Genomic DNA, 16,943 nt, shown 5'->3' on the forward strand with positions numbered 1-16,943 from the left:
CTATGCAAATCTGCTATGAATTCTTTGAACGAGTTTTGCATTTGATCACTACTACAAAATCTACATTACTTAACACTTGTAGTTTTTAATTACTTGACGTTTCTGTGGAAAAAAAATCAAGTAATATGATTTTGGACAAAAAAATGTCAAGTAAAAGGGTTAAAAAACCAGAGATTGACGGAATATTTCAGATATTTTCATGTGAACCTTTACTTGACACGTTTCACGTGTCAAATATAAGAAGCTCTTACTTGACATTTTTTTTCGTGTCAAGTAAAAAGGTTAAAAAAGCGGAGATTGACAAAATATTTCGGATATTTTCACACAAACCTTTACTTGATGATTTTCGTGTCAAGTAATATAAGGTCTTACTTGACACGTTTCACGTGTCAAGTATAAAAAGCTCTTACTTGACATTTTTTTCGTGTCAAGTAAAAGGGTTAAAAAAGCGAAGATTGACGTTATTTTCGGATATTTGATAGGCCTCCAATTATGTGTCGCTCATCATCTACTTCTACTAAGCGATCGTGTAGTCGAGCTAAGCGATCATGTAACAGAGCTCAGCAATCGTGAAGTCGAGCTAAGCGATCATGTAACAGAGCTCAGCGATCATGTAGCATTTGGTAGGTGATCGTATAGAATTTGGTAGGCGATCGTATAGAAACTGGTAAGCGATCGTGTAGTTCCGAGTAAGCAATCGTGGGGTGTTTGTGGGCGATCGTCTAGTGTTACTTAGCGATCGTGTAGCAGAGCTCAGCAACTGTGTAGCATTTGGTAGGCGATCATATAGAAACTGGTAAGCGATCGTGTAGTTCCGAGTAAGCGATCGCGGGGTGTTTGTGGCAGATCGTCTAGTGTTACTCAACGATCGTGTAGCATTTGGTAGGCAATCGTATAGCATTTAGTAGGCGATCGTATAGAAACTGGTAAGCGATCATGTAATGTTTTGTAAGTGATCATGTAGTTCCGGGTAAGCGATTGTGGGGTGTTTGTGGGCGATCGTCTAGTGTTACTCAACGATCGTGTAGCTTTTGGTAGGCGATCATATAGCATTTGGTAGGCGATCGTATAGAAACTAGTAAGCGATCGTGTAATGTTTTGTAAGCGATCGTGGGGTGTTTGTGGGCGATCGTCTAGTGTTACTCAGTGATTGTGTAGCTGAGCTAAGTGATCGTGTAGCATTTGATAGGCGATCGTGTAGCATTTGGTAGGCGATCGTATAGCATTAGGTAAGCGATCATATAGAAACTGGTAAACGATCGTGTAATGTTTTGTAAGCGATCATGTAGTTCCGGGTAAGCGATCGCGGGGTGTTTGTGGGCGATTGTCTAGTGTTACTCAGCGATCGTATAGCAGAGCTAAGCGATCGTGTAGAGACTTTAGTTTTTACTCAGCAATCGTGTAGAGACTTTATTTTTTGTTTCCCTCCCTCTCCCATTTTTATTTCCCTCCAAATTTGGTTTTCCTCTTGCCAAAATTATCAAATAAAATAATATTTCCCTCTCCCATTTTCATTTCCCTCTCAAATGAAAAAAAATTTCTCTCCTCCTTCACCATCTCACTCACGACCTTCCCCTTCCCCCAAATTTTTTTTCTTCTTTTGTGCGCCTGAGAGCCCTAGTCGTTGTCAGCCTTCATTCTCCCCTCACCTCCATTCGTGCCGCTGTTATTGACTTTTTCATTCCATCGTTTGCTCAGCCGCGCCAGCCCTCTCCCTCGTCGTTTGCTCAGTCACGCCAACCGCACCACTGTGCAGGTCGTTTGTGAGTCTTCATCCCCACCCATATTTGTAGCCGAACGCCCCCAACCACTTTCATCGCTTCAGTCGCTCCTAGATCTATAGTTGAACGCTTCCGTTGCTTCAACCCCGCCCGGATCTGTAGCCAAACGCCCCCAGACCCGCCCAAATCTGTAGTCGAACACTCTCAATCCTTGTTTTGGGTAAGGTTTGGTAATTTTGTGGGTTTATATGCATAATCTTGATTATTGTTTGATTTTGGATTAGTTCTGATAAAAACCCATTATATTTGGGTCATAGATTCAGGTTGTAGCGGAGTTTAAAGATTGGAAGCGTGTTGTGTGGGGTTGCAAGGTTTTGACTTTGGCAAAATTTGGTAACTTTTAGTAACTTGTTATCAAACTTTGGTTTGATGTATATTCAGACTGGACAAATAAATCAGTGTATAAGCGTTCTTGTTCCTCTTTTGTTTTCTTTTCAGGAAAGTTGGTCGAGGCTCGAGTGAAGCATCGATTTGAGTAAACACTTCAGGTAAGTGTTTTGGATGTATTTGAATGAATTTGTGATTTGGGTTTTAATGTAGCTTCTTCGGTAATGATTTGCTTGTTTGAATATTTGATGATGAGATTGATTTTAAAGTGTTGGAAGGAGTTGAGTTGTTATCCAAGAGGTTTGAAACTGATCTTGGCAAGGTTTTGGTAAGTTTGGAGGTTAGTATTAATAGTTTTTTGTTACCCATTGAAGTATTGGTCTAATAATTGAGTTATTTTCAATTTTTGATGTTCAATACAAAGATTTCAAGGGATTAGAGCCACTATCCAACAAAGTTAACGATGTTTGGATGTTTTGATAGGTATTAAGGCCTTGAAACTCTTTTGGAATTGTTACATAGTTGCTGGAATTTGCGTTTTATAACCATTATTATTGAACTTTTAGTAGGTTGGATTACGTTGTTGTATTTTAACACTTATTTGTATATTTTAAAATTTGATGTTATCGCCTTTTATTTTATTTTGCAGGTTGACTTGCTTAAACATGGCTTGCCTGACCCTTAGTTCTTGAACTTTAGACTTCAAAGCTCAATATATAGATTAAATAATGTACTTTGTTGAGAGGTTATTTATTAAACAATTTGTCACTTTTGTGTTTGTTGAAAGTTGAGTTTTGTATACAAAAGCAATAGTTGAGATTTTATTTTGTACATGTACATGTGAAAGAGAAATATTGTTGTAATTTGTGAGGAATGTTCATAGTTGAACATATGGATTTTTAGTGAATATATTGAGTTGATAGATCTTAAATGTATAATGTTTATTTATTTGATGTAATTGTATTGTTGGAATACAAGGTAGAAAATAAGAATACAATTGGGACATTTAATTTGAAAACAAAAAGACATATACTTGACACATAAAAAAGTCAAAGAGTATCACACTATACTTGACACTTGAATAAACTTGACATACCACCAATGTCAAGTGTGTTATCTTTCTTGACACGAAAATTGTATCAAAAAACCTATTACTTGACGTTTTTTCAGAGTCAAGTTATCACACTATACTTGGCACTCGAATAGTTGACGCTTTTATAAGTATACCCTTTACTTGACATTGGAAAAACGTCAAGTAATCCAATTTCTGTAGTAGTGGATGTTCTATAAAATTATTAAGTGGTTGATGAGATAAATCAAGCACGAAATGAGGCATCTTATTCATCTGGAATCATTAACATGAAACTTCGCCACATCTAAAAACTGAGATACTCTTTCTCTATACTCCACTGATAACTTATTCCTTAGTTTGATCCATTCTTTATTCATCCTTAAAAATAAACCTTTTCTGACCAACTTATAATCCAAAACAATAGGTTGTATTAACTAAAATGTCGAAAGTTCATATCATCACAGTTCAATTGGCTAAAGTGTATACTATTATTAAAAAAAAAAGTCCAATATTAAATCTTCTGTGCCATGGTGATCTTATAATAGATACAATAAAAAGTCTATAATTTGTAAGCAATATAATAACTTGAAGAAGATAAAGAGAAAATGAAAAAAGTAATTTGAAAAAAAAAATAAAATCGATGAGAATTCCTAAATTTTCCATGTAAATAATACTATGGGAATAATTAATTTTTATCATATGGAGTAAACTTTCCACTATTATTAGAAAAACACTATTTTAATTAAGATATCAATTTCTAGAGAAAAAACAACAAGAATACATTATCGGCGAAAGACGACGAATGGACAAGAAACGAATTGTTCGGCGAAGACGATGAACGGACGAAAAATGGCGGCGACGGGGTCACGGACGAATGGATGACGAAATGAAGATCGGCCAAATGAATGGACGACAAACCTGTGAACAGCTGTGAAAAAACGGTGGTGGGAGACGAATGGCGGTCAAAGACGAATGGCGGACGAACGGTGTGCTGCTCTCTCTCATCTGGCCGATGAACCTAGGGTTTTGAAGAAGAAGGTAGATCTGATCTACCTTCTTCGATTTGGGGATTTTATAACTCATCTCCCGATGGCTATCTTGAGTCGTCGGGAGTTCTTAACAAACTCCCGATGAATTGTTTAACTCGTCGGGACTTTGGCTAACTCCCGACACATACTGTCTAGCCGTTTGGGAGTTATTGCTAACTCCCGATGCATATTGTCTACCTGTCGGGAGATCGAAAATATCTCTCGACGACTTATATATGGCATTAAGAGTTATTGCTAACTCTCGATGCTATTTTTACGTAGTCAGGAGAGACCCTCTCTCCTGATGACAGATCTCTCGACGATGGTTTCAGGTGTTGGGAGAGCGTATTTTTCTTTTAGTGTACCAAAATTGATAGATCTCAACCGGTCAACTTTATTTATCAACAAAACAAGGGACGTTTTGAGAGCTCCCTACCTCTCCAATTCTTCAAAGAGAACGATTACAATGATAAATTCCAAAGATATCCCTCAGCTATTTCCTCTCCCCATATATAACCCCTCACTCTAAATCTCTTTCCTCATCCTAACTAACAATATTCTCTTGGGCTCACATACAAATAACTTTTTCCCTCACACATGCTCACCTCCCTTTCTCAATCGTTTTCTTACATATACATCAGTGATACGAAGCCTATCAGACTGTTGAAGGAGAAAAAGAAGAAATGGAAAAAAAAATCGAAGAATTTTCCGACGTCTTACATATGTATACAAAATGAGAACATTATCTTATAGATTAGAATCCATCCTTCTACATGATATAATTGACTGATGGGTACATACTAAAAAAAAAAAAACAGAGAAAGATTAGTGGGTACAACATGGATAAGCTATAATCATGCTATAAATATCTCATAATTAACAATAATCACTCAAATGATTCCAACTCTATGCAACTTGTTCTTATAGTTTAATGAATGGATCATGTGTCACCAAAGTCAAATATTAAACCCATAAATTATTTTAAAAAGAAAGAGAAAAAAGAAAATACTTCTTTTTTGCTCTCTCCATAGTGTTGCTGCCAAGTAATGCAAGAAAATGTCAAAACAAAAGTGGGAAATCCAATCCATGATGTAAAAATACAAGATAAGAAAGTGACACAGACTTACCCTTGAATTCAAAGGAAAGTGGGGCAGTGAGTAGAAGAGAACATTTATGATTGAGTGTGTGTTTGTTTCCCAAGAAAATTTTCACACTTGCCAATGGGAAAAGGGAAAAGGGAAAAGGGAAAAGAAAATTTATATATATTGGGACAAAAGTATCATTTTCATTTTAATTAATTAGCATGTAACTTGCCCTACAAACTTGTCAATCTTTCATATATATGCACAATTTGGAGGCAAAGAAAATCAAATTTAGTTTATTGATATCCAACTTGATCTTTTTAATTAACAAAGGTTGTGTGTAAATGAATGATGAGACACTGCATTCAAAAAAGACAAAAGGGATTTTAAGGCTGAATATGTAAGCATGGTTTAGATAAACATAAAAAAATACTACAAATTCTAGGAACAATTCGGTCATACAAATTTTAAAGTTAAAGTGTATTTGGTTTAAGGCAATTTTATGTTGGATGATCTCCTTAAAATTTAAGCATTTGAATGAGGACAAAATATCCCAAAAGGTAATGTGTGGCTCTATGAACATAGTCTTCACTTTAGATTCCGAAACTTGGGACATCGGTGTTACAAAAGTACTTATAATTTATATTACAAGTTTATTTCCTAAACAATGGTAGGTTTTGTCTATTAAACTGTTGTACTTTATTAGTTATTAATAATTAGTTTTTGTACTTTGAAAAAATTCTTAATAGATCTCTAAACTTTTGCATGGAAAGTTTTAATTACTAACTCTGTCTATTTAGTCATTTCTCTATTATATTTTAAGGATTACATGAAAAGCCAATTAAAATAAACTAATATATTAGGAACTTAATAGACTAAGATTAAAGTTTATAGCTTCATTAAAAACTTTTTAAAGTATTGTGATAAAGAGTGGATCAAAATATATAGAAAGAAACCAAGAGAGAAAATTTTGAAATTTGTGGAACTTATTTGGAAATTAAAGTACAAGCAACTTAAAAATTTAGAGCCAAGCTTATAATTTAACCAAAAATTTAATTAATAATTTTTTTGAGATACTATTTTGCAATTTAGTGCTCAAAAATAGTTTTATGTTTTTGTACATAGGATGAAACCTTACCATTATACTTAACTTAGTGAATCAATTGTAATTTTATTTTCACCTCTTTCAATTGATTAAATGAAAGCTCATTTATATATAATTCAAATCGAAAATCTTACAATTTTTCTACCGCCATCAAAATGTATGTTTCTCAATACCTATGACCTTGTTTTGTAACTTATTGATATATATATATATATTCTAAGAATATTTAAGGGTTATTTTCAAATATAGAAAAATGAATCAAAATAATTAGAAATTTAACCGTCTATCTATAATAGATTGTGAAAGACCACTATCTGTGTCTAATTGTTTCGGTAATATTTGCTATTATTTGTAAATATTTTTGTCATTTAAAATAATTTCCTAATATTTTTAAAGATGATTATTTTAAATGACAAAATTGCTCGAAATGACAAGATGTCTGTTAGCACGTCTATTGGTATCTATCATTGATAACAATGATATTTTGCTATATTTATAAATAAGTTGACTCATTTATCTATATTTGAAAACAATCCAATATTTAATATATTGTAGTAGGTTTTTAATCTTAATTATATCCAAGATGGAAAGAGAAAATTAAAAAGAGAACAAGAAAAGATTCTATATACATGTGTGGTGTTGGGTATGGAATAAATTGAGTGAATTTTACCCCCAATAGAATCTCTTCAACTTGGAAGGAAACTTACAAAATAATCCAAGTCAAGCTTTTCCCACAAAGAAAAGGGGGGGTGGTTTTGTTAATACTCTTGAAAGTCTTCAATGGCTTAGAATTGGAGGGCCCCTGTCCTAAGAAATCAGCATTTTGAAAAGGTCTTTCAGAAAAGAGAAAAAGTGATCAAATCCAATAATTTACTAACAAATTCTTGTCTCTTTAGAAAGGATTTTGTTTAAACAGTTTCTTAGGAAGATAACGAGCTGCACCTAATCTTCGTATTCCTCTTCGCCTACCCATAAAAAAAAAAAATGATTATTTAATCATTTTTTTATAATTTTTCATCTCTTTTCCATAAATCGTCCATTCAGAAATTGCCTTCTTGAGGTACAAGTTACCTTAAATTTGAAACTAATTTCAAACCAAACTCAATAGAGAGCTCAGAAAACAATAATAGAAGTAGATATAGGACACAAATATGAAGCACTATATAATGGGCATTATTAATTTTAAAGGGGAATCTCTTATCTCATATTCAAAAAAGGTAATGATTTGATTTAGATGTGAAGGGGAAGATTTCTTTACCTATCATTTAACTGTTTTCACCCCATGCAATTTGTCAATTTTTTCTAGTATTCGGATCAATTTATACACATCGATTTATCACATATCACTATTATAGAACAATCCATAATAATTAATTTTGTTGTAGAATTGGGTTCGAGAGAGCAAATGACATTGAGTTGTGTTGGTTTACTTCTTTCAATTGAATCGGTAAAACAACGTCCAAATCCAAACAGACAGGGCTTGGTAATTGGAGAGGATTCTCCATCTAGTTTCCTTGGTTACCATATATATGGTATCTTACAACTTCACAAAAAAATATGCTAATTTTCAGAACTAAAACTACGGAATCAGTTCTAATGTTATCATGCACTTTAATAAACTCAATATTTGCGGCAAGAATAATATTCCTACACAACATAATTAATTAAGACTCGAATCATAAAGTCAATTTTGGCAGCATGAATAACATTCCCACACAATATAACCAATACTCGAATCATGATACTTCTCTGAACTCATAACCACAAACACTTCATTCAGGCCAAGGGCCAAAAGTTTAAGCTTAAAAGCTGAAACCTTTATTATATCTTAGAACTAAATTAATACTAATTTAGAATGCTTAAAGCCTCTCCAAAGATTAAACAAGGTGTTGCCTATTGGCCATGAACTCAGGTTAGGATATCCATCTCGAAACTACTTTTTTCAAATATACTTCTAATTCTTAAATTGCGAGTAGAGTTCTAAACTACACTCCTTATCTCCCCCAAAAGTTCACTTACCCCGCGACTAAAAAAACATCAACTTTATGTCTTATTAACTCCTTAGACGGTGGTCAAATAAACTTCGCTCAGTAGTATTGACATGCACTCCGATCCAAGATGTCAGAGGTTCAATCCCCCACTCTGTAATTGTTGTACTAAAAAAACTCCTTAGGATGTGAGCCCTAGACGTTCACAACTCCCTAGACCCCACAACTTGAATTTCAAGGCTCCACAATCCTAGCCCCAAACACTCCCTTAAAAGTTATGAACAACCTTTGACCTTTCATAAAGGTTTCAAAAGAATAGTTGGAGTAGTCATCTACTAGATAAATGTTGAATGGAAAGTGAGACCTGAAACCGATGTGGTAATGTCTGAATCTCAATTTCTATCCCAAGTCATTGTCATATTATTTTAGGTCATCTGAATTTCTGTTCAACATTCTAATGGAGTTCCATCTAAAAAGTACTTGTCCATTAGTACTATGTTGTGCAAAAAGAAAGTTAGAAGTGAAAATGAAAATGGGTTTATCACCTCTAGAACGTTGTATACAGACCCCAGATGGATGGATGATTAACACATGATAACATAAACATAATATGCTAATTATCTTTTTTTTTTTTATCACAGATCAAGAAAAAAAAGCATATCAGACCATAAGCACGTAATTAAATATTCAGTATTCATATTATAAAGAAAAATGAAAAAAAAAAAAAAAAAAAAAAAAACTCAAAATTTTTATACCACATGCTGATGTCGTTATTCAAACTGAGCCTTGTGAAATCTTTGCAATCAGCTTCCCATCCTGGCCCACTGCTCCTGTTCTAATATCGCCGCTCACCGGCGCCGACACCCCCTGGTAAGGCGGCGGTGGAGGTGATGCTAACACGGCGGCTCCGCCTGCCGTGTAGTATACTTGTCTCCCGGTGGCGCTGTCGTACGCCACCTGTGTGTAAGGCGGCCCTGAGTCGGCCGCCAGAGTCATACCGCCGCCGGGATAGGCGGCGACCTTTGGAGGTTGTTGCGGCAGAGACGGCGATGAAGTGGCCGGATACGGCTGTTGTGGAGGTTGTACAACGTTATAGACCGGTTGCTCACGGTACATATCTGAGGCCATACGCTGTACAGTGTAGTAGCCTTGATTGGGCGGCGGAGCAGTAACCGGTCTCACCATCGGATGTTGAGGCGAGTGATAAACAGCACCGGGATGGTGGATCATGTAGACCGGCGGTTGGTCCGGTCCAACGGGTGTGGCCGTTACCGTCGCCGGAAAACCTCCACTAGAAACCTGCTTCTCCTGCCAGTATCCAGCCGGTGGCTGCAGGGCTGGCGGCGCGTTCGGCTGAGGAGTCTTCTCCATTGCCTTCTGCGCGTAGAAATCGCCGCCGTAGCCTCCAATAAGATTATTATTCTCTTCAGATTTCCTTCGATACACCGCGGCTTGCTCCTGTTCATTAATATGCAACCTCTGTAATTCCTGCAATTGACGCTGAATCTCAGCCGGATGAACCCCAGGATCTGCTACAGCGATCCGATCTCCCGGAACAGGTCTAGCAACAGGTTCAATCGGCTGAGCAACGGGCTCAGGTAACGGATCGTGCAATTTCATCGCCACAGGCGGCGGTGGAGGAGGCGCGATTCCACTTTTATCCAAACCAAACAGAAAATCCACCTTATTGGGAACAGATTGCTTAGGCGCATCACCACCTCCATGACCAGAACCAGAACTCAAAACCTCGACAAATCGATCCCGATCCGACCTACCTCCATCAGAGCCAAAGCTAGGGCTCTGATTAGCCGGAAATAGAAAAAGCCGCATCCGAGCCGGCCTTCCAGGAGCACGATAGAGACGATCGTACTCGTGCATCATATGCTCAAGATCATCATCATTAGTAACAGAAATCAAAGCATCAAGATCCTCACCGGGAAGCTGATACTTGAAGGTAACATCAGTATCACAAAGCGAAGAAAGCTTAGCAATCATAGAAGCGAACTTAATAGAGCGATCGACAGCGAAGATCTTAGTCTCGCCACCGACGTAAGAGAGAAGGTTATCATGAGGACGAGGATGGATCTTACCGCCATAGCTGCACATGAACTTGACCTTGTAGTTCTGGTTCTGGAGCTGAGCATCGTCCCAGGGAGGAGGGTTTTCGAAATCGATCTCACGGGAACGAGGGGAAGAGTCGCCGGATTCAGCATAGGAATTGTAAGCGTAATTATCCATGGGATGAGGGGATTGAAATTGAATTGAAATTGTTGGTTGAATTGAATTCAGAAGAAGAAGAACAGAGGAGAGATTTTCATTTGATGATTGATTTGAGAGGAATTTTTTAACTTTATTTTGAGAGGTTTTTGGGGATTTTGTTGATGAAAAATGGATATAGAGAGAGAGTGTGCGTGTGTGGTGTCACTTTCTCTATATGTATTGCTTTCGTTTTCGTCTGGGGACAGGTGGTGTGTTGGAGTTGGCTTTCTCTAGCGGCTTATTTATACATCTCTACATGTATTCTATACATAATAATTATCCTCTCTCAAATACCAAATTTTAATTTACCAAAACTAACTCTACTAATATTTAATTTTCAAATTTTTACGATCAAATATTTACATAAAATAATAATATTTTATTTCTTTCTAATAGAAGTTTATCAATTCTCATCCGTAATAGAAACTAATAGAAGTTTATTATTGATAGACGTTGATAGAAGTCTATCATTGTTGTTTAATTCTACTATTGCTATTGTTGTAAATATTTTGACATTTTTTCTATATATGAAACTTTTTCTAAAATATAATTCTTTATCAATGAGACAGCAATAGGCATTGATAGACATCTATTAATGTCTATCACTATATATCACGGATAGACTTATGGATGTCTATCATTGTCTATTATTGTCTATCACTAGTAAATAGTGACATTTTGATATATTTGTAAATAAGTTAGCTCGTTTTCCTATATTTGAAAATATCTTAAATTTGTAACTGTTACACATTTTGTTTTGTTTAATTTATTCACTAGACATCGAAAATCTGTCATAATTTTACTATTTAGATTTTAATTTTGTTTCTAAAGTTTCAAGATTTACATTTAAATTTTGATTTTTCACTAAATAATCACGTTTATTTGTTGACGTTATTGTTTATTAATTAATTTAAAATAATTATGAAGTGAGATTTAAATTTTGATTTTAATGATTATGAAAATTAGTGAAATTTAAATAATTATAATCCTTTTACACTAAAGATGGAAAATGATTATTTAGTGAAAAATTAAAGTTAAAAGTGTAAATCTTGAAATCAAAGAATCAAATTGAAACAAAATTCAAATCTCGAGGGTAAAATTGTAACATTTTGAAACATACAAACTAAATTGCAATGAAACTCAAAGTTTAAGTACTAAAAATGTAATGTTTTAAAATCTATGGACCAAATAGAAACTAGACCTAAAACTTATGGACTATAAACATGTTTTTTTTAATATATATTTAACATGAACATAACTCAATTGATGTAAAACTTGTATTGTTGACTTTAAAATCAAATGTTTGATTCTTACATTTTACATATTACCAAAGAAAATACTTCAAATATCGATGTCCCAATTTTATTAAAATATTGATAAAATATTGATATCGAAGAATATTTTAGAAAAGAAATTAAAATAAAAAATTTAAAACATATAACATCATACACTTCTTATCATAACACTTATTTTAATATTATAGTTACATTAGGTTACATTTTATTTTATTTTATTTTAATATCTTATCGATTTTGTATAATATAATGGAAATACTGATTTATCTTTTGTGTCGATGTGGAATCTATGGATATGTAGAAATGTCTATGAAAATTTAATATCGTGCTTTAATATATTAGCAGATATTATCATTTCAAATGTTGACAATTTTCTCTATTTTCAAGTCGTTAAACTTAAATATATCATAAATTGGATGAGATTTGAACTTCTGATTTCAAAAAAAGAAGAACATTCAAATTAACTATGTTGCTATACTCCTCCTTTTTAGACAGTTTTTTATTCGGTAAGTGTTTTCTTCTAGTCTTATGTCATATTTGTAATTTAGGTTAAATTACAAGTTCAGTCTATAAATTTTGAAGTTTGTGTCTATTTAATTCATAAACTTTCAAAAGTATTTAATAAATTTTTGAAAGATTTAAAGTTTTAAAAAATTAATTGATCTATTAGATATTTTTTTATTTTATGTTTAATGAAACTCTACCATTTCAACATTGTGTCTAGTAGATTTGTGAATTGTGATTTTTTGAAAAAAAAAATTAATGACCAATTTTATCATTTTAAAACTTCAGGAATAGGATAGAAAAACTATATTAAGGCATATTTCAGAATGATTTTGAAAGAGTTAAAATCACTTTTTTCATATTCAAAATTGCTTCGAAACACGTCTTCAATAATTTAAAATTAATTTAACATTTAATTTTACATTTTTAAATGTAATACTTATATCATTAAAATTGATTTTGAATAATTAAAAATATATTGAGAGTAATTTTGAAAATAACAAAAACGATTTTAATTATTTTAGAATCGTCCTCAAACACGCTCTTAGTATAATTTCAAAAAATGTGTGTAATATAATTTATACTTGCTTAATTTAATCAACATGACAGAAATATCCCAAGCTGATATGGATACTTTTGTAATTATCCTAAAATACATAGGTATATTTTGCAGAGAAAATTAGTAAAGTAGCATTTTCCAATAAGTTTGATCCAACACACACACAATTATTATCAAAGCTATATTTTCATAATTTGTTTCTTTTTTTAACCAACAATTACCACTTATAATTAGTGTAAATATCAATTTATATTCTTAGATTTTGTAGTTGTATTGATATAAATCATGTCAAATAATTGACATCAATTTAAACCATGAACTTTTATAATTGTATCAATTTACGTCCTTCTCCAAATTTCATTCAATTATTATCGTGTGAAACTTATAATGATTCAAATAAAATCCTAAATTTTCAAGAATTAATCAATTTAAACCCTTCGTTACTATTACCTTTAAAAATTATGTATGCATTAATTCTCAAACGTGTATAGGCTTTTTTAAATGTTAGTTTTACAAAATGGATTATTAGAGTGAATGAATGAACAAGAAATTTTGACTAAGAGTTTCAATTGATTTATATGAAAGTTTACGAGTTTAATTGATACAATTATAAATTTTAAATTGATATACTTACAAAAGTTTGGGGTTAAATCGATGTCATTATTAATTCATAGTTTAAATTGATACGAACTCTGAAGTTTAGAGGTATAAATTGATATCTTTTTTTCTTATTATTATTTTACGATTTATGAGTATGTATGAACTAAAGAAGATGGTTTGAAATAGTTTTGGTTTAAAATATCATTTTAGTCTATCAAATTTTCGTTACATTCCATTTTAGTTTTTGTACTTTTAAATGTCCAAATTTAATTCTACATTTGTAAATTAATCGTTATTGTTAATTTGAATTTAATGTTTACCAAACATGGTAAAATAAAAAATAGTATTTCTCATTTAAAGGAAAGAAAGGACTAATAATAATGACTAAAATATATATTTTTTTTTTTTTTGGAAAGGTTGATAATGACTAAACATGAATAAGAAGTACAAAGACTCCATTTAAACGTTTAAATATATATGAACTAAAATTAAAAGTTTCGAAGTACAAAAATCAAAATGATATTTTAATAGAATAATTTGATCGACGAATACATTTTATTTTTTACTCGTATGCTCCAAAAACCAACTATCAAATAAAGATGATGACTCTAAAGGTAGAATCACATGATGATCTAGCTACTTTACAATGAATTTTGTATAGAAAGGTTGTTCTGACTCTTCATGGGGGTGTTCCCGAGTAGGTGTCCGATCCTTTTCCTCCCCAGTTGAAGAGTCTGACAGTCATGTTTCGTGGTGTCTCCCTTAGTAAGATGAGTGGAAGTAGTTGAATATCGATGCTTCGTGGAACAATGTAAAATATTGCGGAGTGTGGGTTGGGTGGTGCATGGCTCCTCCAAATCTCTTAAAGGGCGGGTTTTAGAAAGATTCTCCATGAATGGCCTATCAAGCTGCTCGAAGTTGAAGCTATTAAAAGGATTTTTCTTTAAATCTTCTGCTACTTCATCTCTCCCTTTATCTATTATGGTTGAATATGATATTAAGGAGTTGGTATATTTGATTAATAACTGCTTAGTTAATTTTATGGAAATTAAGGATATAGTCGAGAAAATTCAGGGTTTGGCAAGTCGGCTGGGTCATGTCTCCTTCTTATATTGTCCCATTTTTGTAATAGAGTTGTTCACTGTGTAGTTCGTTATACTGCTAGATTTGCTAATTATTTTAGGTTTTTTTTTGTTCTTCCGATTCAGAAGACGTTTATCGTTGTTGGTTTTCTAGTTTCTCAAAGTAGATTTTGAATGTAATTATTGGTGACTTTTTATTTTGTTTGCCCGTTTGATGTAGGCTTTTATGACTTTCCTTTTCCAAACAAAAAAGAAAAAAAGAAAAAGAAAAGAACGCTACAATGAATTTGTGTTGGGGACAATTATTTTTGTTAGAATTCCTAACCTAGACAACAACTTTCCTAGGTATCAGGCCTGAGCCAAGGAGAGTTTGCATGACATTTATTTGATAACTATTTGTATTTTAAAAATTAAGTATATAAATACAAAAATTAGTTCGTTTGACGATAATTTTACTTTTTTACTTTTTTTAAAAAAAATTATGTTTTTTTTTTTAATTTATGGATTTAACTTTTAATGAAACACTTGAATTCCTAGTCAAATTCTAAAAACAAAAACAAGTTTTTGTAAATTACTTTTTTTACTTTTCAAGACTTAACTTGGTTTTTGAAAACATGAGTAGAAGTCAATAACAAAACATAGAAACTTATCAACAAGGGTAATATTTATAATCTAATTGATTTTCAAAAACCAAACAATTATCAAAATGAAGATTTAATTTTTAAAAGCGTGTTTTTTTCCCCTAAATTTGGATAAACATTCAAATATTTTTTAAGAAGTTAAAAATTATAATAAATAAATTATGACAAAAGTAGCAAAATTTTCAAAACCATAGAATTAAAAATGAAATAGTTACCAAACAAAAAACTCATCGTTTTTTTTTTCTATTTCTAATTATTACCAACTTGGTAGATGTTCGAGGCAAGTTACCCTACTTCTTTCATTAGGTTGTGTTTTTTCTTTTTCCTTTTTTTTAGTACCATTAGGTTGTGATCCGCAGACTAATCTTGTGTTTGATCTCTCACGATTCATTTTACTTCACTTTTATAAATTTTAAATTTTGCACAAAAAATTATTTAAAAAAAAAAAGGTAAATAAGACAATATTTCAAATATATATCTTTTCAGGAGACTTAAGATTGAACCATCGATCTTTTGAAAGATGATTGTTAGTCTTATCAAATGAACTATATTTAAGATGAGTCATTTTCTTTTAACTTAATAGATGTTAAAAAATGGACCACTTTGAGTCATTTTAATGTTAAAAGACAAATATAATTTTGAGTAAGCTTTTGCAGTGATCGACCACAACATTTCAAACTATATATACTATTTCATGTTATATACTTTATCCTATTTGGACCATTTGATTTTGTTTTATATACTTTCCAACAATCTTTATGTCACATACATGTAGAACAAATCATCTTCCATAACAAGTTTTACTACAAAAACTTTTCAATAATTATTATTTGGAATCAAAAATTCATTACTGCATGTTTTCTATTTTGCAAGCCGTAGGGATCAGACATTAAAATCACCTTTAAATTTTTCCATTTCTAAAAATAATCATTTAGAAGTTATAGATTAAACAAATATTCTTTTAACAATTTATAAGTATTGGCTCTTTAAAAATTTATCTCACTTATTTTAAGTTTTAAATAAACTATATTTAATTTAGTATTTCTCATATATATATATATACACACGTTAGGTAGCCAAGTGATGAGCGGATAACTGCTGAAAGCATCTAAATAATAAGGCTACCCCAAGATGAATTTATTATTTGTTACTTTGTGCGTTGTCCTATTATTTGCAGGTGCGGTTGCTAAATCTGCTCAATTTCCTCTTCATGTATGGTTACCTGATGCTATGGAGGATCCTACCCCTATTCGACTCTATCAGTCAGATCTTTCATCTTTTTTTCTCTCAATGAAAAATTTCACCAGTGCTAATATTGGCATGTTTGGGACGATGAAAGAAATTTTGATTGTTGTGTCGTAAGAAAAAAAAAAGAATAGTGGAAGAAGAATATATTGAATTTTGGGATTTATTTAAAATCTTCAATAACTTAATTGATAACGATCTATTAGATCGTATACTTAGGTATCGTGATGCAATCATATCACATCTAAACTGGATGTGTATAATTTTAGGCTATATATATAATATATACCTTTTGTAAGTAAAAAACTTAGGTTAAAAAATACTTTGTCTTTGAACTTTAATGAAAATAACAATTCAATCCAACGATACTTTTAA

The 16,943-nt window shown here is 32.3% G+C and overlaps 1 protein-coding gene across 1 annotated transcript; it reads right to left on the bottom strand.

The window, feature by feature from the left end:
• Positions 1 to 8,897: 8,897 nt before the first annotated feature.
• LOC120078192 (Octicosapeptide/Phox/Bem1p family protein) lies at positions 8,898 to 10,854 on the bottom strand. The gene has a single exon (XM_039032416.2). The coding sequence runs from the start codon at positions 10,619 to 10,621 to the stop codon at positions 9,158 to 9,160; it is 1,464 nt and encodes a 487-aa protein (XP_038888344.2). The 5' UTR covers positions 10,622 to 10,854; the 3' UTR covers positions 8,898 to 9,157.
• Positions 10,855 to 16,943: the final 6,089 nt, after the last annotated feature.

This window comes from Benincasa hispida, chromosome 5 (assembly GCF_027475165.1).
Source record: "Benincasa hispida cultivar pf3 chromosome 5, pf3_genome.v1.1, whole genome shotgun sequence".
Taxonomy (NCBI): domain Eukaryota; kingdom Viridiplantae; phylum Streptophyta; class Magnoliopsida; order Cucurbitales; family Cucurbitaceae; genus Benincasa; species Benincasa hispida.

Coding starts and splice junctions, on each gene's coding strand:
- LOC120078192 (XM_039032416.2), bottom strand. CDS start 10,621: ATGGATAATTACGCTTACAATTCCTATGCTGAATCCGGCGACTCTTCC.